The sequence below is a fragment of the Schistocerca americana genome, chromosome 5 (assembly GCF_021461395.2).
Source record: "Schistocerca americana isolate TAMUIC-IGC-003095 chromosome 5, iqSchAmer2.1, whole genome shotgun sequence".
Classification (NCBI taxonomy): domain Eukaryota; kingdom Metazoa; phylum Arthropoda; class Insecta; order Orthoptera; family Acrididae; genus Schistocerca; species Schistocerca americana.
In genome coordinates this window covers 300,480,916-300,502,161 of record NC_060123.1, presented here as the reverse complement: position 1 = coordinate 300,502,161, position 21,246 = coordinate 300,480,916, and the positions used below count along the sequence as shown (strand labels likewise).

The following is a 21,246-nucleotide window of genomic DNA, read 5'->3' as shown; positions in this document are numbered from 1 at the left end:
TCCCGCGCAGATTCATCCGGGAGCGCCCCAGGTGGTCGCTCCGGCGCCTGCGGTCCCTCTTCAGTCGCCACCGCCTTCGGAGCTGATGGACGTCGACCCCTCAGCCGGGCCGCCTTCCCAAGCGGTGGCTGTGCAGCCTGTCCTGCAGCCGCTTTCCTTGGGCTCCCCCAAGGAGTCTGACACCGCAGCGCCTTGTCCGGCGCCCACTCAGCAGCCGTCGACGCAGCGTCAGGAGACGCTGCCTCTCTTCGTGGGTCCCGACGCCCCGTCGCGTCCAGTACCAGAAGCTGCGCCCGTGGTCACAGGCATGCACCCTGACCTCGGTTTTCAGTCGGTGTTTCCCGAGGCCCCGCGCAGCCAATGCTGGGGTGCAGACCGGGGACTGCCACCGACAACAGTCTCCGCCCCGGTCTCTTCTGCTACGCCTGCGGCTAGACCCCTCCCCCGCCGTCGACGCTCGCCACGTCATTATTCAACGACGGTGCGGCGATTAGGGGGGGAGGAGTGTTATATCCTAGCCAGTAATGCCACCCGAGCCCGCTGCCAAAAAGGTTGGCAGCATCAAAGTCCGGACGCCGTCCGCATAAGCAGCGCCAGCGAGACAGGAAATCGCCGCAAGTCTGCGCGCGCCACCGCTGGCTTCTGGGTTCTTAAGCGCTGGAGTCGCGAGCGCTAGGACAGTTCTGCATTCGCCGCTCAGTTGTATACTCGCCACCGAATTGTGTACTTGCTAGTCAGTCGTGTGTTCATCGCAGCAGAGTTGTTGTTTGTCGTCAGCCGACGCTGACCTAGCCGCTCCGACTCGAACTAGACAGATTTCTGTAGACACGGTGTTCACTACTGTGTTGCTGTATCTTCGTTAATAAAGATAAGTACCGACTATTATTTAATCAGAGTGTTTGGGTTTTCATCTTTCTGTTCACTGTTCCAGCGGACCGGTCGGCCCGCTATTAAAAGTGTGGCGGTGACTTCGTAAGCCGTTTCTACAGCGAATTGCTTGTCGCTACGAACGCCGCCACAAAATGTTTCAACTGAAACTGAAAATTATCTTTCCCTTTTATTGCAGAGTTTGATACGTGAATTACAAGATTTTTACAAATAAACAGTCCTTTTCAAATTTTTTGTCCCAACTTGCCCTGATGTTCCTAAAAACAAATATAAATCTGTGGACATAGTAAACCACACACATTAATCACTGGCCTTGTGGTATACCTACGTAATGTCTACATGTCAGCAATGAAATTATCTATAGAATTAGTGATTAATAGAATCTCTTCTTTTTTAAATTTTGAAATGTTACAACTTCTTGTACTGTATGATTTCTTGTACATGGTTAGCCAGCTCAAAGAAAATGTGCAATCATCAATTTTAATTTCATTTGCATTCCAGGGAGTGCAATTTGAGCATCAATTTGTTGTATCTCATGTGCAGGCATAAATCTTTCAAATAGTTTTCTTTCACAGTTTACCAACTTTCATTTTGGCAAACATTTCTTTTTCATGTAATTTTTTCTGCCATTTGCAGAATTCATGTTCAGATTTTACAAAACGAAAACAGCTCTGAACAATGCTTGATGTAGCGTGTTTCCCCTTCTTTGTTTAACCAAAAATTCATGGCCTTTTCCTTGTCACTGAAAATTGTTGAATATTGTTTTCTTTGAACTGAGAAAGTATTCTCGTTCTGGATTGTCAATTGCCACAACTACACCCAATTGCCTGAATTGTCCAAGTTTTTCCTTATTTTTTTCTAATGTTTCCACAGTTTCTATCAAAAGGCCAACATCACCCGAATACAAGTGCAAGAAATAACGCCAGCAGATCACACATATGTGACAATTGTTGACAAAGGCCATTGGCCAAAAGCTTTGTGTGTGAAAATCTTTTTGTTGTGCCTATCTGCAACTCAGCATCTCCGCTATATGGTGAGTAGCAACTTTCCTTCTCATAATATTGGAACATGATAAATATTAATTCAGTTTTATCTCCACTGTTAACACTTAATAAAACTACAAAACGAACTGGTAACTATTACTGTTTCTGAATAGCACATAAGATGCAAATTTGAGACAACTGTAATTATCAACAACTGTGTCAGAGAAATTATCAATGGAAACCAACATTCATTTTACAGATTACTGCCAGGTTGTGATGGGTCTGTTCACTGATGTATCATCAACCAAAGCCGTGCTTAACCACACAGCACATGTGCAGTCAGCTTTCGAGCTGCTATGGGTGTACATTTCGCAAGGCCCTGGTGAGCTATGGTTCAGGAATTTCCAAAAATTAGAAATAAATACTTGCAGAGCATCTTAGTGACTAAAGTTCTGACAGTGCATTAATTTGGTTGTACTCTTCCTACACAAAAAAATTAAGGGCTGGTTTCAATATGTTGGCTTTGTTGTTTCTTTGCCAGTAGTATGTGTTGGGAGTTATTTCATTTTATTAAGTGGTCAGAATCTTCAGGAATTAAACTGGCTGGGGAGTTTGAAATTGCTCTAGGAATTAAGTGAATGTTCTGTTGTTTCAGGCTACTGAAATGATGTACATGGTCTGTGAGGGAATAGTAGGCAAAATGGAGGATACTGAGTATGGACTGAAAAGCAACATTCAAGGTGTGTTTGACCAAGAAGCTCTCATGTATTCAGGAAAAATGTACCGTAATAGATTTGTCTGAAGACATTTCCACTAACTACACTTATTAGTTACAAATAATCTGAATGTAGTTCACAATTTATCAATATAAACTTGAAGAGAATGGAAGGCCTGTGTTAAACTGTTAATTTTATTTATCAAACACCATATTTTGGCTATTATGGAGTTTGAGAACTGCATGAAGTTTTCTTTCCTAGTGTGTGAATTCTGACTAAATTGTCTTGTGTAACAGATTCTTCAAGCTTTCATACAATGACCAATATTTGTATTTCCTTGCTAAAAAAAAAGAGTTATTATACAGGGTGAAGCGAAATTCATGCACTCGGGCTTCGTAGCACGACTCCTCACATGCCAGCAATAAAAAGATGTGTCTCTCAAAATTTCATTTGGCGAGTACATCCGGCAAAAAAAGGACGTTAAAGAGTGGCAATCTGGCAACACTATAACCACATGTACGATAGGTACCTCTGTCAGCATAGATTAGTTGTGCTGTATAGTTGATGCAGTGGATAGAGTTTTGGGTTAGCATGTAGGAGGTCGATGGTTCAATCCTGGGTTGAAGCATATGTTTTTTATTTGGTAAATGTAGTCAAGGTGGTACGGTATCTTAATCGTCAACAACGATTGCACCGAGCGAGGTGGCGCAGTGGTTAGACACTGGACTCGCATTCGGGAGGGCGACGGTTCAATCCCGCGTCCGGCCATCCTGATTTAGGTTTTCCGTGATTTCCCTAAATCACTCCAGGCAAATGCCGGGATGGTTCCTCTGAAAGGGCACGGCCGACTTCCTTTCACATCCTTCCCTAAACCGATGAGACCGATGACCACGCAGTCTGGTCTCCTTGCCCAAACAACCAACCAACCAACAACGATTGCAGCGGGTCCTCTAGAAAACATTTGCACGTACATACTACAATCGTAGAAATGGAAGATTGGTCAGCTTTGAAAGAAGCCCTTTCTACGTCATGGGCGTGAATTTATTCGCCGCTCTTCATCTACTAGATCCGAAAACTGTTTTCTTTGTACCCTCCTCCAATTGTCCCATAGATAAGTAGCAACTATTGTTCTTGCCTCATTCAAGTCAATTTACATTTTGTTAGGGCCTTACGATAGCAGTAGGACTAGCAATGTGATTAGCGAATAATGTCCAGACTCTGTTACTATTTGTATGTGTCATCACAAGGGTCCCACTAATTATGCCTTTCAACATGATATCTGGTAACTGCATGCTGTTTAGTATGTATCTCAATATTATTATTATTATTATTATTATTATTATTATTTTATCGATGAGGTTGTGGAAACATCACATCTATCACCATTAGGGAAACAGTGTAATTCGAAACCGAACATTTCACAATTAGCCGTGTTGGAAGAAATCATGAAGAACAATATCTGTCAGAGGGGTAATACGCATTAGGTGGAACAGCGCTCAGGACTAACGGCATATTTATACTGTACGCGCTGTCCAACAGACAGCGACTACCGTATTTACTCGAATTTAAGCCGCACTTTTTTTTCCGGTTTTTGTAATCCAAAAAACCGCCTGCGGTTTAGAATCGAGTGCAAAGCAAGCGGAAGTTCTGAAAAATGTCGATAGGTGCCGCCACAACTAACTTCTGCCATCGAATACACGTAGCGCTACATGCTTTGTAGGCACAAAGATAAATACTGGTGCCAAAACCTCTGCGTCAGTAAATAAATTTAAAAAAAAGGTGGAAGACAAGCTTTTTTTCTCCACCCCGAGTTTCGACCACTGCATTTTCATACATTATCCAAGGAAGTAAATACAAATTCCGTATTGCTCATCTTTGAATGTAGCAGAATTTCAATGTACTACGAAAATCCGACTAGCAAGACTGTTTGGGATGTTTGTCAATATGGTCAACTCTACATTCTGAATTTTTTCCTACCTTTGAGAAGGGGTGGTTGCTAATAGGAAACTGATGAAATGTGAATCACATGCATTATTCTTTTCACCATAAGAATAATACGAATATAAACATTTTGCCATGTATTCTTTCATGTTTGCTGCTATCTCGTTTAAATCCTGTCTGCCTAATAAACTACGAAACTAGGGTAAGACTACAGCAAACGCGGAATAATATACATATCATGCCATGTTTATATTCATGTTATTCTTATGCCTAATAGTGATACAGTCAGAAATGAAGCACGGCAACTGACTAGATTTTTAAATCTAAGATGACTCTAATTTCTGTGCAGAATTTGATGTACTAAAGAAGCGGCCACAAAGATTTTCAAATGGAGAAAAATTTTCGCCTAACTCTCGTTCAGAATATGTTCTATCATACGCAGTCTATTATTTGGTTCTTGTTGATCATTATCAAAGAAAGCAGCAGTGTAAGTAACAACAAATAGCAGTCTCTTGCCATAGTTTCGCTAATGAGACAATTCCTCTCTCTCTCTCTCTCTCTCTCTCTCTCTCTCTTTGTGTGTGTGTAAGCGACGGTAGTGTGCACAAAAGAATGCCATGCCGCGAGCGGCAACAGGCCGTAAACACTCACTATCAGAATGCGACAAACAATGCATGACACAGTTCAGTAATGACAGTAATGCATTTTCAGCTTAGAGTGACATAAACACCTATAACAAAGAAAACGGCACTTATCAGATCAAAGCAAAATAAGCAATCGATTCAAACCAGACTAAGCACATGAAAAAGGAAGGGTACACGTATAAATACGGACGGAGCGCCTGACGCATAGCAATGGCTACCTGGTAAAGCTTAACTGCTAAGCTTACGACTCGAACCAAACCACTGTAGCTGTATCGTCATTCATTCGACCTAAATCGTGTCTCATATTACAATGGACCAACTATGTTTTGATTTGGAGGTGCTGCCTAAAACTTTTCTCTCCCCTTGAATTTCGAGTCTCAAATTTCACGTGCGGCTTAGATTCGGGAAATTTTTTTTTCCTTTATTTCGAGTCTCATTTTTCAGGTGTGGCTTAGATTTGAGTAAATACGATAGTTGCGAGCGGAGTAACGTGCGCATGACAGACTCCAATGAGCATGTGTACACTTACCGAATTTTCTCACTGTAAACCTCTAAACATTGTGGCATACACAAACGATGAATATGTGGATATGTTTCTGGTCCTTGGTGCATCTGATAACCGGGCTGATGTTGCCGCTCGTGAATATGCTGCTCGTTATCCTTGTCAACACCAAGCAGATAAAAATGTGTTTTGTTGTCTGGTGCTACGCCTTCGGTAGTCATGTTCTCTCCTTCCAACATCACGTGACAGAGGTCATCCACGGACTCGCCATACTCCAGTTACTGAGGAAGCTATTCTGGTGGTCATACACCAAGAACCTCAACAAAGAACAAGTAGTGTAGCAAGGCAGCTGCGTGTCTCGCAACACATGGTCGTTAACGGGCTGCACGAGCATGGGCTGCATCCCTATCATTATGCTTTCACGCAACACCAGCATCCAGCATATCGCCATCAGTGGATGCAATTCTGGGAATGGTTCCAACAACCACAGGAAGCCAACGATAACTTCGTGAACACTGTTATATGGATGAATGAAGCAGCATTCACTCATGAGGGGAAGATGTTCCACTACATGTTCGGCAGAGGATATGGTTCCAACATGATGGTGCAGCTCCACACTCTGGAACTAACGTGTGACAGTATTTGAACAGAACATTTCCAGGGAAATGACTTGGACGTGGAGGTCCAGTTGTATGGCCGCCGTGTTCAGTTGACCTAAAAGCCCTGGACTTCTTCCTGTGGGGACACCTGACACAGCATGTGTAATCTACTCCGCCAACGAATGTGGAAGAATTGGTAGCGCATGTTCTTGCTGCTCTTGTTACTGAGGATGCAGCTTTGCTGCAAAGGGTCCAGAGCTGTATGATCCAGCAGATTGCACAATGTTTGGACGTGGAGGGAGGTCGCTTACGCATCTGTTGTTCTGAGGACAACATATTCTGTTTTGAAGGTCATGTGGTCATTAATATGGACATTATTATTGCCACTGGTTTCTAATGTCCGACATTTGAGTGCTCATATTACATGTAGTATAATAACAAGTAGATGTGTTATTGTACTGTGCTATCATCTTAAACTGATATTGTTTTTGTAATTATTCTATCCTATGACAGGTCATTTGTTTCAACTGTCTATTTCTTATACTACGTATCTCTCATGTTCGGCATTACAAAACGTCGTAATTTTAGGATACATGTGACCTAAAAAACGGTGTGTATCACAGTATGAAATGTCAGAATGAAATTAGCAAATAAAAAAAGTGCACCCCAACCCAGGATCGAACCCTCGGCCTCCTGCATGCTAACCCAAAACTCTATCCACTGCCCCAACTGTACAGCATGTCTAATAAGCTGACAGAGGTAGTTACCATACATCTGGTTACAGTGTTGCCAGACTGCCACTCTTTTAATGTCCTTTTTCTGCCGGATGTACTCGCCAGATGAAATTTTGTGACAGACATTTTTTTATCACCGTCATGTGAGGAGTCGCTCTGCAAAGCCCAAGTGCGCGAATTTCGCTTCACCCTGTAAACATTACAGAAAATCGCTATAGGCGAACGCCACAATGGTGCACTGCGTCAAGTAAACACAATGCCGAGGGCACGTCGAACCATAAACTGCACTCTCATAATCAAGGCAGGATTGAACAAGGTCTCTGAAGAGCTGCAGCAGTGTAGAATGATCTGCACCCCAGTTGGTGTTGCTCAGGCAGTGGAGGGCATTGAGGTGCTGCCAGCATTTCCGCTTAAGCTGACGAAGGTGAGGTAGCCAAGTCAATTGGGCATCGAAAGTCAGTCCTAAGAATCGATATGCCCCCACTACAGTGAGTGGATAGTCAGTAAGATAAAGTTCTGGTTCCAGATGAACCATATGATGCCAACAGAAGTGCACGACACACGACTTCGCTGATGAAAACTGGAAGCCGTGGGCTAGAGCCCATGACTCCGCCTTGTGAATGGCTCCCTGTAGGCGCTGCTCAGCAACACCAGTACTGGAGGAGCAGTAAGAAATGCAGAAGTCATCCGCATACAGAGTAGGCGAGATGGATAGCCCTACAGCTGCCACTAGACTGTTAATGGCCACTAGCAATAGAGAGACACTCAATACAGAGCCCTGCAGGACTCCATTCTCATGGATATGGATGGAATTATGGGAGGCATCAACTTTGATATAGAAAGCATGAAGCAACAGGAAATTTTGGATAAAAATCAGGAGCGAGCCTCGGAGTCCCCACTCTTATAATGTGGCAAGGATATGATGCCACCAGGCCGTGTCATACGCTTTTCGTAAATCAAAAAAGATGACAACCAGGTGCTGGTGTCTGGAAAAGGCTGTTCGGATGGCACACCTGAGGGACACAAGATTCTCAGTGGTAGAGCAAACCTGGCAGAAGCTGCCCTGACATGGAGCCAGAAGGAGATGTGACTCCAGGACCCAACCCAACTGCCGATACACTAATGTTCCAGCAGCTTACGAAGAATGTTGGTGAGGCTGATGGGCCAATAGCTACCCACATCAAGCGTGTTTTTACCAGTTTGAGCACAGAAATTATGGTGCTCTCACCATTGCGATGGAAAGACACCATCGCACCAGATCCGGTTGAAGATGACGAGGAGATGTCACTTGTAGTCATATGAGAGATGTTTAATCATCTGACTGTGGATCCAATCTGGCCCAGGAGCTGTGTCAGGGCAATGAGCCAGGGCACTGAAGAGCTCCCACTCTGTAAATGGGGTGTTATAGGATTCACTGTGGCATGTAGTGAACGAAATCACTTTCCTTTCCAGCTGCCGTTTGAGAGTGCGAAAGACTGGGAGGTAATTCTCTGACGCACAGGCTCGAGCACAGCACTCAGCAAAGTGCTCAGCAATCGCGTTTCCGTCAGTAGATAACACACCATTTATGTTAACACTGGGAACACCTGTTGGGGTCTGGTACCCGAAAACATGTTTGATCTTTGCCCAAACTTGGGAAGGTGATGTATGGCAGCCAATGGTCGAGATGTATCTCTCCCAACACTACTGCTTCAATTGTTTAATAAGATGGCGAATGCAGGCCCAGAGCCATTTAAAGGCTGTGAGGGGCTTCAGGGAAGGGTGCCGCTTATGCCGCTGTAGAGCTCGCTAACGCTCCTTAATTGTTTCAGCGACTTCTGGCGACGACCTAGGGACTGCCTTTCGCTGCAGGCACCCTAAAGAGCGAGGGATCGCATTTTCTGCAGCAGAAGCATTAGTTGCAGTCAGATGTTCAACCGTCACATCGATGTTACCATGTGGGGGAGATTCAATGGTGACAGCCCAGATGTGAAAGTTTCCCAGTCCGCCTTGTTTAAAGCTCATCCGGGCAGGCGTCCATGGGCCTGACGCCAGGGTAGTGACAGGAAGATGGGGAAATGGTCACTACCACACAGGTCGTCATGTGCCCTCCAGTGGATAGATGGGAGAAGGCCAGGACTGCAAATCGAGAGATCAATGGCCGAATGCGTGCCATTGCCACACTGAAATGTGTGGGGCCACCTGTATTTAAGAGGCAGAGGTCGAATTGTGACAGCAAATTTTCGAAATCTCTGCCTCAGCCAATTAGCACGGTGCCATCCCACAAAGGGTTATGAGAGTTAAAATCTCCCAAAAGTAGGAAAGGTTTTGGAAGTTGATCAATCAGTGCAACCAATGCGTTCAGGGGTACTGCACCATCTGGAGGAAGATATACGTAGCAGACAGTTATTTCCCGTGTCGTCCATATCCTGACTGCCACAGCTTCAAGAGGGGTTTGAAGGGGCACAGGTTCACTGCATACTGAGTTCAGGAGATAGGTGCAAACTCCACCTGACACTCGATTATAGTCACTACGGTTCCTGTAATATACCAAACAGCCGCGGAGGGCACGGTTCCGCAATGGCCGGGAACCAGGTTTCCTGCAGGGCAATGCAGAAAGCAAGTGTAAAGCTTAATAGTTGCCACAGCTCAGCCAGACGGTGGAAAAGACTGCTGCAATTCCACTGGAGGATGACTTGATCGTGAGGCTGGAAAGGCATAGAACATTCAATTAGGCAGTTTACACCTCAGGGTCGCCTACTGCACCGAATTATTTCCTGAGAAGTCTGTATCCTTGATGTCTGAGCGTCAGGCAAGATCTAGGTCCTCAGTGGACGCCAGAATGTCAACCTCATCCTCAGAGACAAAGCTTGTAGGTAGCAGTGGTGTGGGTGCCACCGCAAGTCCCTTGGTCTTGGTGGTCTTCGTTTTGGATTTCTCTCCCTGCTCCTTGGGTTTCTCTGGCCGGGACTGAGGATGATCGTGAAGCCCTATGACCAGCTACTTTTGGGAACTTCAGCCACTGGCGGGAGTCATCTTTCTCACTAGAAACCTGGTTAGGGAGTAACCCAAGGGAACCCTTCCTAGCGAGAGGTGCCGAAGAAGACTTACGCTTCTCTGGCTGGGAAGTGGGGACTGGTGCCCCGATGGTTGTGAGGAGGGGGGGCGGGGCAGTGCTCCCAAGGTAGGTGATGTGGGAGCAACAGGAAGGGAAGTGCCCCCCACCATCAAGGGGCAGATGTAGTCTTCTGGCTCAGAGAGCTGATTGGAATTCGCGAAACGGATGGGGCTACAACTGTTCATGTAGCAGCGGCATAAGAGGAGGTAATAGCCACAGGATGCAGACACTCAAATTTCCTCTTAGCCTCAGTGTAGGTCAGTCAGTCCAGGGTCTTGTGCTCCATGATTTTCCTTTCGCACTGTAAAGCCCTGCAGTCTGGTGAGCAAGGGGAATGATGCTCTCCGCAGCTGACACACATGGGAGGTGGGGCACATGGAGTATTGGGATATGGTGGGCATCCAAAATCTCGACATGTGACACTGGAAGTACAGTGGGAATACATATGGCTCTTTACATCACAGCGGTGGACCATCACCTTGACCTTCTCTGGCAATGTGTCACCCTCGGAGGCCAAGATGAAGGCACCGGTGGCAACCTGATTATCCCTCAGACCTCGATGGATTGGCCGAACAAAATGAACACCTCGTCACTCTAAGATGGCGTGCAGCTCGTCGTCAGACTGCAAAAGAAGGTCCCTATGTAATATAATACCCTGGACCATATTTAAGCTCTTATGGGGTGTGGTGGTAACAGAAACATCCCTCAGCTTGCCACAAGCAAGTAATGCCCATGACGGGGCAGAGGATGCTGTTTTATCAAGCATTGTACTGAGATTTAGATCGCTTAGAGACTGACGGTGTTTGATCACCAGCAAGTGATGACGTGGTACACTTCATCGCGCGTCATGCGCCCAGATGCCACCCACTCCAACCAGGGGCCCTCCCCATGGGCACCACCCAGCCGCAGCAAAGGCCACCTGACAGAATGGCAACTTCCGGGAGTCCTGATGCCCCAGGGTGACAAGCATCTACTCCTTGGCATACGTGGGGAGTTAATGGCACAGGCATCAGCAGAGCGATAACTATGTTGTCAGGGGGCTACAACCAACAGGGTACATGGTTACATGGTGCGGCCCCCCCCCCCCCCCCCCACCCCCACAATGGACTGACTACTGTGCTGGATATCAGGTGCAAACAAGTCAATGGTCATCGTCGGCACAGAAAGCGACACTGGATAGTGCATGGTGGAAAATGCACCCAGGAAGGAGTCCTTGCCAAAGAGGTGGAGAATGAGTGGGACTGCAATGCGACGACGAGAAAGCAGGCTACAGATCTCAAAGCACAATGGACACGATGCACGATGTAAGGTGCCCTTCCCCAATTGGCTCGCTCTTCGGAAAAGTTTTGAAGAATGGAGGTCAAACCCTACAGGGGACCATCACAAAAAGGCCGAAACGTGTGAGGATTATGGGCCTGAAGGATGTGTTACAAGGATAGCTCCCATCTACATAGCTCAGAAAAGCTGGTGCTGGAATCCAGATGGCAAGGACCTTGGAGCAGCTGTTGAACTCAAGCATGTCGTATTCAACAGCATGTTGTGCCGCTGGGTGGTCAAATTTGTTCTTGGCCACAGTTAGACAATGCCATCCATTCTGATGGACAGCTGGTTGACTGCCATGCTGATATAAAAAGCTGGCAGAGTTGATATATGACATGGTTGTTTTTATGGATGCCCCAGAATCGGGCAGGTCTTGCACCTGGGTCTACCACAGGCAAAGGGGTTGGTAGCAGGAGTAGCATACTCATGGACCAGGGTGTTGCGTAGTTTGGGTGAGTGACAAAATACCACTTTATGAGGAGTGGGAATGGTCTTGGGTATGAGTCCTGTCACTCTCTCCCAATCCATGCCTCCACATCATCTTCAAAGTCCGCTGCACCTCTCCGGCTGTGGTATCTGCATCACATGCTACTCCATCTACCTGTCACTCCTCCTCACTCCTGCATTCCTAGCCAGCACACCTGCTGCCGCCCTCCAATACATTAGCTATCCATCCAAAAACACTCTTCCTGCTTCCTGCATCTCTCCTCTCCTCTACCCACACCACTCGACACACCCCCACCCCAACCAAGCTGAGTTGCAATCCTAGTCACTTCTGCTTGGTGAGTGGTCTCCTTTAATCCCAAATTACTTACCATATCAATACAGAGAGGGAGATTAAAAGTGCACAACAGACAAAACTGAGCTTTTTGATTAACTTATCCATGTGATAGTGCACCTTTAGTTATCTGTATGGATGCCTACATACTTCCCACATAAAGTCTCATTCAATGTATGTCCATTTATCTCTACTTCTGTTACATGTAAGTAATTTTTATTTCATTTGAACTAGATAACATCAGTTTTGTAACATTAAGAGTTAAGCTGTTAACTGTGAACCAGCTGTTAGCCTATATGAGAATCCAGGCTTTCTTGGCGAATCTTGATGATAAAATCTTCTTGGCTTGACAGCCGAGTCAATGCGTTGTTCTCCAACAACATTTTAGCAAGTTTCGTACTTGCTATCTTCAGGTGAAGTCCCCTGAAGATGGCTTGTAAGAAACTTGCTAAAACGTTGCTGGAGAACAATGCATTGACTCGGCTGTTTCTTACTTGCCATCTTCAGGCAAATCTCAAATTGCCGCTAAGTAATGAGAAAGTGTGTGAAAAATCAATTTCTTAATATTTTTGGAAAAAATTTGTTTCACTTCATCAACAAAGAACTTACAAGGGCACCACCTAGCTTTGAGTTAAAGAGAATGTAGTATATGGAAGACTGATGAACACGCGGTGGAGGCATGTAATAGGACAAAAAGGATGCACCAAACAGCCCCCCCCCCCCCCCCCCACACACACACACACACACACACACACACACACACACACACAAGATAAAAGCACCCATCAGTCGTAGTTTTGTATCCATTTTGGATAGAAGTGTTTTTGTTTACTGGTATTCCAATCTAGGGCTACTGAAATTAATTGACTCATGGTTTAAAAGACAGAAAATTTAATATTACAAGATGCAGTGCCTCTAATTTGTTTCACAGAATGTATCATTTTATTTGTTCTCAGTAGGCTGTCATTTTAATTTACAAACTAAATGGAATGAAAGTGAGATTATTTTGTTTTCAATTAATTGCAGATTGTGCACTTTCTTTTTGTTAGTGATTCCTGTGTTGAGCTGGGACCATTGCTTATTCTTTGTTTTATCAGTTAGCGTTCTTTGGAGTTTAGTCACACCCGAAGCAGTGGGTGAGTCAGATGCACACTCTAGGACCCTGTCATGATTTTTGTGCTGCTAAGTTAAAATTTCCATGATATTTTTGGGTCTTTATTAGTGGCAGCTCACCTGAGACAAACTATATAAGAACTTCAAATTTTCAAATTTTTGCTCGGGTTATAAACCTTGTTCCAAACCAAAAAGTGAACCTACCACGCAATGTGTGCAAGCCCTTTATCAATATATCTGTTTCATCAGTATACATTACAGTTTTTGAAGAACGCCGGTGCCCCACGAAATATATGTATAAAATTGGAGGCCAAAACAGGAAAGACTGAAGCTAACTGTATTAAACGGCTGTGGCAAACTGTATTTAATGTTTCCCCACTCTGAATTAAACCTAATTCCTGATTTGTTAATGTGACACAGTGTTTTCTATTGTCAAGATAACAATCAGATTCATGCAAAGATGATGCCTTTGAACACCACATCATTTTAGTTTCCCTAGTAAAATTTTATGATATACTCATTCAAAAGCTTTGAGAGCTCCAAAAATGCTAACAGTGTAACTTTTCTTGTTTAGTTCTACCGGAATTTCCAGTGTAGGCTATGTTCCCAGAAATGTTTTGTGAACGAGGGAAGAAGCAAGATAGGTCTATGGAGGTGAAATGATATGTGAACAACGGAAGAAGCAAAATAGGTCTATAGAGATGACCTTCTGATCTCCACTAACACAACCATTTAAGAGATTACACTTGACTCGCACATCTGATGATGTCACATATTTTTGCTGTAGCAGTAACTGAATGTACTGTATGATTAGTAACATTTACTTACTTGCTTCATAGTACTGCGAAGTACAAAAATCCTTCTGGAAAGAGCAAAAGTTATTACTCACCAACAACACTCAATAAGCTTTAGATTTTGGCTGTTAACTTATTTTTTCAGGGCTAGAATAACAGATAAACAACTGGGATGTGATAAGAGTTTGAGACTAACAGCACACTTAATTAATAGTTTCATTTATCGTTTTTGAAATAAATTCTGTGCATAATTTTTTCCAGTGCAAAAACTAATACTACTTCCTTTTTCAGCCACCATTCCAATGAAAGTTCTGCTTTAAAGAGAAACTACATCATAAAATCTGCACATGGCCTGTTCATTTTGCTTTGAGGGATAAACTTTCCAAGATCAACTTTCTGAACAATAACGTGTTTTGTACAATGATCACTGATGATTGCTGTGTAAATTAGAAACATTTTAAAATGTAATTTACTATAGTCGCATGCCCCTGACAATACTGCAAGTAACTCCAATAATATTTCATACAAATTGTTCTATAGTTAAAACCTCTTCAATTACTTTTCAAAACACAAACCCTGGTCATCGTATGCTCTGGCTTCAAATGCTTCTGGTGCTTCCTCTCGGAACAGCTCTCTTGTTGTTGTTACAATCGCCAGTGAAGAAATAACGTCAACAATAACATCACATCTCAGTACTTGTCCTGAATTTGTTTCTTCTGCAAATACTATTGCAGTACTTCGTACTCTCTCTTTTGTTACTGCTGTCACTACGACTTTACCCATGCAGTCTGTCAGTAATTCTCCTTCAACAGGCAGCAGTTGCACTATATTTGGTCTGGATGTAGTCCTGGAAAAGAAATGCATATGAAGACCACTCTTTTCCCCAAAATGTGGACAAACCATGGTTTACATAAATTACTGATTAATGAATAACATTGTAAGTGTCAAACACTACACATGGCGTACACAAAGCACTCAGAATTTTGTTGCATGCAACATACTCAGAACTCTGTTACTGTCCCATACTCAATTATACGAGGTGAATCTCCTAAAATTTGCACCACAAATATTGCAAAAATGGAAAGTGCTACTGATGTTCAGTTTTCATAGAATGGATTGGTAGTCAGGGCCTCATAAAGTTAGCCAATAAATGAAGTGTAATAGTACTTAGGAAGTGTATTTCTATGCAAACATACACTTTTTAAATGAAACTATACCTACTGACATTAACAAACTAAAATTAGAGTAAATCAGAATGTCAGTACTGTTTGTTGCATGATTCTAGTGTAAGTCGTTTACAGGATATGGTATTTTGAAAAGTTTCTGTGGGGCCCTGCCCACTCATTCCATACAGTGTGCCTAAAGGATGCGGTGTTCTTGGAATGCTATACAACAATTCAAGCAAATAACATTAGTAGTTTGTATTACATATAAAAAGAAACAATACTTAACTTGTATTTACAACGTGTTGTCACAAGTAATGGGCGACACGCAATAACAGTCAGAGTCCTTTGCTAAATACAGTGTTCATGCAAGTTCGTCACACAGTTTGTGGATCACTAATAACTGTTATCGTAGCATTCTCTGCTAGGCCGCGTGTGATTGCTCCTAATACTGTCCTAATAATGAGTGGCCAAGGCTTGCAGGAGCGGCACATATTTTCTCTTCTTGCAGAGGCCGCTCCTCCCACGATGCAGTCCTAATCAGCGCACCATTGGCCAACGTCGTCTCACCGCCTTCTCTTGTGTTCTTCATCTTCATTCTGGTACTTGTGGTTACACCACAACAGTTTCCACACTGACACACTGACACTTGTAAAATATCCGTGGGAGCAGTAAACTACAACACATGTGCGTACGCAAGTTATGTGGATTCTGACCAGTAACGAGACAACTGACAATCACAGGATATATTCCAAATTACCACTGGCAGCAGCAATACGCACTTCCAGTCTGGAAAGGAATGACTACTGCACACGTGCTAGCATTTCAGCGGAGATGTCCAAGCATGCTGCACTAATATATCATTGTGTATCATTGGTTGTAGTTGGTATGTCCTTGTAGACAGAGTGTTTCAGCTTTCCCCACAGAAAAAAAGTCTACAGGCTCCCAATCCGGGGAATAAGCCAGTCAAGGTACAGGTCCTCTGCATCAGAACCAATGATTTGGAAACAATTGGTGAAAACATGCTGTAATACTTTGTGCACTATGGGCTGCACAGCCATCATGTTGCTACCACAGGCTCCTCCTAGCCTGCAGAAGAACGTATTCTATCATCTGTGGAAGATGGTCTGTTATGAGGCTGCGATACTTGTGCGTATTCAGTGTTCCATCTATGAAAAATGGGCCTATGAGCTGATAATTTACTATCCCACATCACACATTTACACCTCATGGATGCTGACATTCCACCTAATGAAGTCACTGGGGATTGTCAGCAGATCAGTAGTGCATGTTTCAGTGGTTTATCTGTCTACGGTTGGTAAATTCGGCTTAATCACAAAACAAGATATATGATATATCTGGAGTAGCCTGTCTTGATGCCAATGTACAAAAGTTAACACAATTCTCATAATTGTCTTCATGAAGCTCTTGATGGAGAGAGATGTGATAGAGATGGAACCTATGTTGAAAGAGAATGCACTGGACACTTGTCTGACTTATGCCACGTCCTTGTGCCATTATTACTATTACACAGTACAAGAATGAACTGCATTCTTCCACTCTTTCCATATAAAATGAGCATGTTGGCTTTCCCTGCATTGATAAGTCCCATCATCCACTCACAACTGACTGCTCAGTCTGTCACTCGTTAACACACTAGCATGTCATAATGCACTCAAGAAACATACAAGCACACTATAAGCAAACATAACAACATCATACGTAGCAACTACGCAGCTTGAATGACACAAATGAGTGTTAGTGTGCAAACTTTTGAAAATACGATATCTTGTAAGCTAGTCCCACTAGAATCCTGCAGCAAACACCACTGGCATTCTAATTTTTCTCTACATTTAGTTCAATTTCTCTACATTTGTTCCATTTAAAAATTGTCTGTACGCACAAAAAATAGACTTTCTAAGTATTAGTATAATCTGTTTATTGGCTAACAATACGAGCCCCTGCCTACCAATCCATTCTGTAAAACTGCACATCAATAGCACTTTTCATTTCCACAATATTTGTGGTGCAAGTTTTAAGTGATTTACCCTCAAACCAATGAACTTTCAGGGGTATTAGTATGGTGCGAAACAAGAAAAAAGTGTGTAGTAAACATGAGCTCTTAACTGCATACCTATGAGCACTATTTCATCTTCAATACTGTGAAATAATTCTCTATTTCTACAGCGAACTCTTCACTTTCAATATTTTGAGAGGTGCTAGTGGCATAGTTCATATCAATTCTGGCAGGCTAGGAAAAAATCTTACCTTCACAGTCTCAAATGTTATTGAATTTAGCATATGTTAAAATTAAGTACTAAGTACGGAATCATATTATTTATTTTTTTTTTTTTTTCTCCAAAAAAATTTCTGCTCTGAGATACAGCCCTCCAAAGATGACATTGCCCTTACCATTTTGAGGATGCGAATTTTGGAAAAATTTTTAAATTATTTGAAAGATAATTGCTGTATGATTACAAAGAAATCCTCCATTTGGACTTATCTGTCAAAGTTCTTTTACTATAGTATTCTGAACCTTTTTTTTAATAATTTACAGAAAAAATTTTTTTATTCAAAAATGCCAATCCATAAAATTTTGGTTTTCTTTTTCTATTGGTTAATACCGTATAGCTCTACATTCCCTGAAAAGGAGAGCTTTCACTTTTAGGTTGAACCAGGTTTATAAACAATTGAAATGTTTGCCACACATAAAACCTGTTTTATTACCACTTTATCACATAACAACCTCATAAAAATCAAAACCTAGCCTTATTTAACATAATCTTAGTTTTAAAAGTTGAGTAAGATACTCATTTTTCAAGCATTTTAAACGGTTCCAAGATGTATGTGGAAAAACCAAAGACTTAAAGTTTTTTAATTTTATATATATATATATATATATATATATATATATATATATATAATAGAGGGAAACATTCCACGTGGGAAAAATATATCTAAAAAGAAAGATGATGAAACTTACCAAACAAAAGCGCTGGCAGGTCGATAGACACACATTTTCCTGACGAGGCAACCATTGGTTGCGAAAGCTAGAATTTTGTGTGTATGTTTGTGTTTGTGTGTCTATCGACCTGCCAGCGCTTTTGTTTGGTAAGTTTCATCATCTTTCTTTTTATATATATATATATATATATATATATATATATATATAAAAAACAAAGATGAGGTGACTTACCGAACAAAAGCGCTGGCAGGTCGATAGCCACACAAACAAACACAAACATACACACAAAATTCAAGCTTTCGCAACAAACTGTTGCCTCATCAGGAAAGAGGGAAGGAGAGGGGAAGACGAAAGGAAGTGGGTTTTAAAGGAGAGGGTAAGGAGTCATTCCAATCCCGGGAGCGGAAAGACTTACCTTAGGGGGAAAAAAGGACAGGTATACACTCGCACACACGCACATATCCATCCACACATACAGACACAAGCATCTGTCTGTCTGTATGTGTGGATGGATATGTGCGTGTGTGCGAGTGTATACCTGTCCTTTTTTCCCCCTAAGGTAAGTCTTTCCGCTCCCGGGATTGGAATGATTCCTTACCCTCTCCTTTAAAACCCACTTCCTTTCGTCTTCCCCTCTCCTTCCCTCTTTCCTGATGAGGCAACAGTTTGTTGCGAAAGCTTGAATTTTGTGTGTATGTTTGTGTTTGTTTGTGTGGCTATCGACCTGCCAGCGCTTTTGTTCGGTAAGTCACCTCATCTTTGTTTTTATATATAATTTTTCCCACGTGGAATGTTTCCTTCCATTATTTTGATATCATATATATATATATATATATATATATATATATATATATATATATATATATATATATATATATATATATATATATATATATATTTTACTGAAATTAGCCAGTCAGTGAACTAAAAATGTGTTCCACAGCTTCAGTATCTAACTGTTGAACCAATAGGAACTGGAGCACTTACAATCTTCAAAACATTGGGAACAGGAAGATGCACTGATGCCATTGTTGTTGTCCTTCAGCTGGAAACCTGTATCCAGCAGCTGGTTCATGTTGTAACATGAAGTTTACTGTAATTTTGTTTAGCTCATAACTGGCGTCTATAATCTCTGCAACCCACCACTCACAGTCATACATACGTCACAAACATCCTGCTTCTCAGGTTGTGAATCTGATTATCATCCTGCTGTTTTTGAAGTGTTAGCCAAACAAATGAAATTTCTTCTTTCTCACTCTTTAAAGTGCATGCAATATGATTTCGCCCATCACTTTAAGTCCAAAAATGTGTCTTCTGAAGTCCTTTCACAGAAGTAGTTTGTTTGAACCATTCTTATTTTTTCTACTCACAGAATTCTTCGATTTCCTCTTTGGACAAAAGAATGAGGGCTGAGGATGTGTAAGATCTCATGTCTCTCGTAAAATCCTTCCAGCATTCTGACTCACATCTGTATTTGGTCTGGAAAGATTATTTTTTGTAGCATCACAAGGACCCTTCCCATGACCAGTAGTACTGTATACCCTGTCAGTTGGCATAAGCGACTTACTCTATTCAAACAGCTGGTAACGATTTTTAAAGTGATTAGGAGCACCATCAGAAATAATGACGATCTTCTCTGCCCTGTTTGCAGTTGAAGAATTTTGTGCATTGCTACCAAAGCATGTGCTGAGTCATGTCCCATGTCATCACTTATAACTGCAAAACTTGTGGTCTTGTTTTGAAAATATGTCATGCCTGTAAAAATTGAAACCTGGCCATTACTCCAATGATACTCTTGTACTTCTTGTGCCCTGTTTGCAGTTGAAGAATTTTGTGCATTGCTACCAAAGCATGTGCTGAGTCATGTCCCATGTCATCACTTATAACTGCAAAACTTGTGGTCTTGTTTTGAAAATATGTCACGCCTGTAAAAATTGAAACCTGGCCATTACTCCAATGATACTCTTGTACTTCTTGTGAGAGAATCACAGACCAGTTCTCAGCAAAATCACAGTGAAGCATTAAACATAGTTCTTCAGCCTGTACACACCCTTTCACTTCTGCAATGTGCTGTTGTTGCAATTTCTTCAGATGCTGGTGTGCTACTACTTTCACTGACCATTTACCATGTTCATCAATGAAACTGTCAAAGGCAACAGTTTTCTTAAGTAGGCCTAGTTTATTTTCCTCCCATGTCCCATACGTAATTTTTGCAGAGTTATCTGCTACGTCTTCCTGATCAAATGTCTGTAAAGACAGTCCTCCCTTTCCAGGGCAGTCACCAGATTCTAGAAACAAACACATCTCTCACTTCATGTCACAGACTACTAATGACTTCGCATGCCCACACAAGGTGTCATATGTCACATGCTCCAGTAAGTTTTCTTCAAAGTTACCACACAATGTTCAAAATTCGCACAGTACACACATAAACAGACATCTCTAGGTGGGTGTGGAACTACCCACTTAGATTGTAGTGCATAAAATTTTGATCTTCCAATATGAGAATTGTATAGTGGCTCTCATAAATTGCAAAAATTTCTTAAATCCTGTGAGTCTTGTATCTCTTCACTTTCACAACTTTTTGACCTTCAACTGTTACAGCTACATTATTATTATTTATTATGTGCGATTGGACCCATACGGATCACGCAAAGCTTTTCTGATTCAATTTTTTAATTCTCCAAACTTCTCTCATTCTTTCCCCATGAATTCTCTTTCTTTCCTCTGTCCATTTTGTCCCCTGTCTCTTGCAAACTTCATTCTCGGGTTGTACTTTCCAACTATTGACTTTTTGCCTGTATACATTTCTGTTTATAACTTCTGAAGAATTTATTTGTGCATTTGCTAGATCTGTTCTGGTTTCTTGTATCCAGGGTATGGTTTTCAATTTTTCAATGTATATTAAAATTTTGTGGGAGAGTCTGGGTGTTGGGAGTCTGTGGATGTGACCGTAAAATTTTAGTCTTCTTTTCCGGATGTCTGCGGCGAGGTTAGATAATTTTTCTG

General features: G+C 42.3%; 1 protein-coding gene across 1 annotated transcript in view; it reads right to left on the bottom strand.

Moving 5' to 3' along the window:
* LOC124615603 (nuclear pore membrane glycoprotein 210-like) overlaps positions 1 to 21,246 on the bottom strand; it is a 262,491-nt gene that overhangs the window by 223,801 nt on the left and 17,444 nt on the right. The window contains exon 2 of the mRNA XM_047143596.1: positions 14,685 to 14,956. Within this exon, the coding sequence (XP_046999552.1) occupies positions 14,685 to 14,956 (272 nt within the window). The remainder of the gene's footprint in view (positions 1 to 14,684; positions 14,957 to 21,246) is intronic.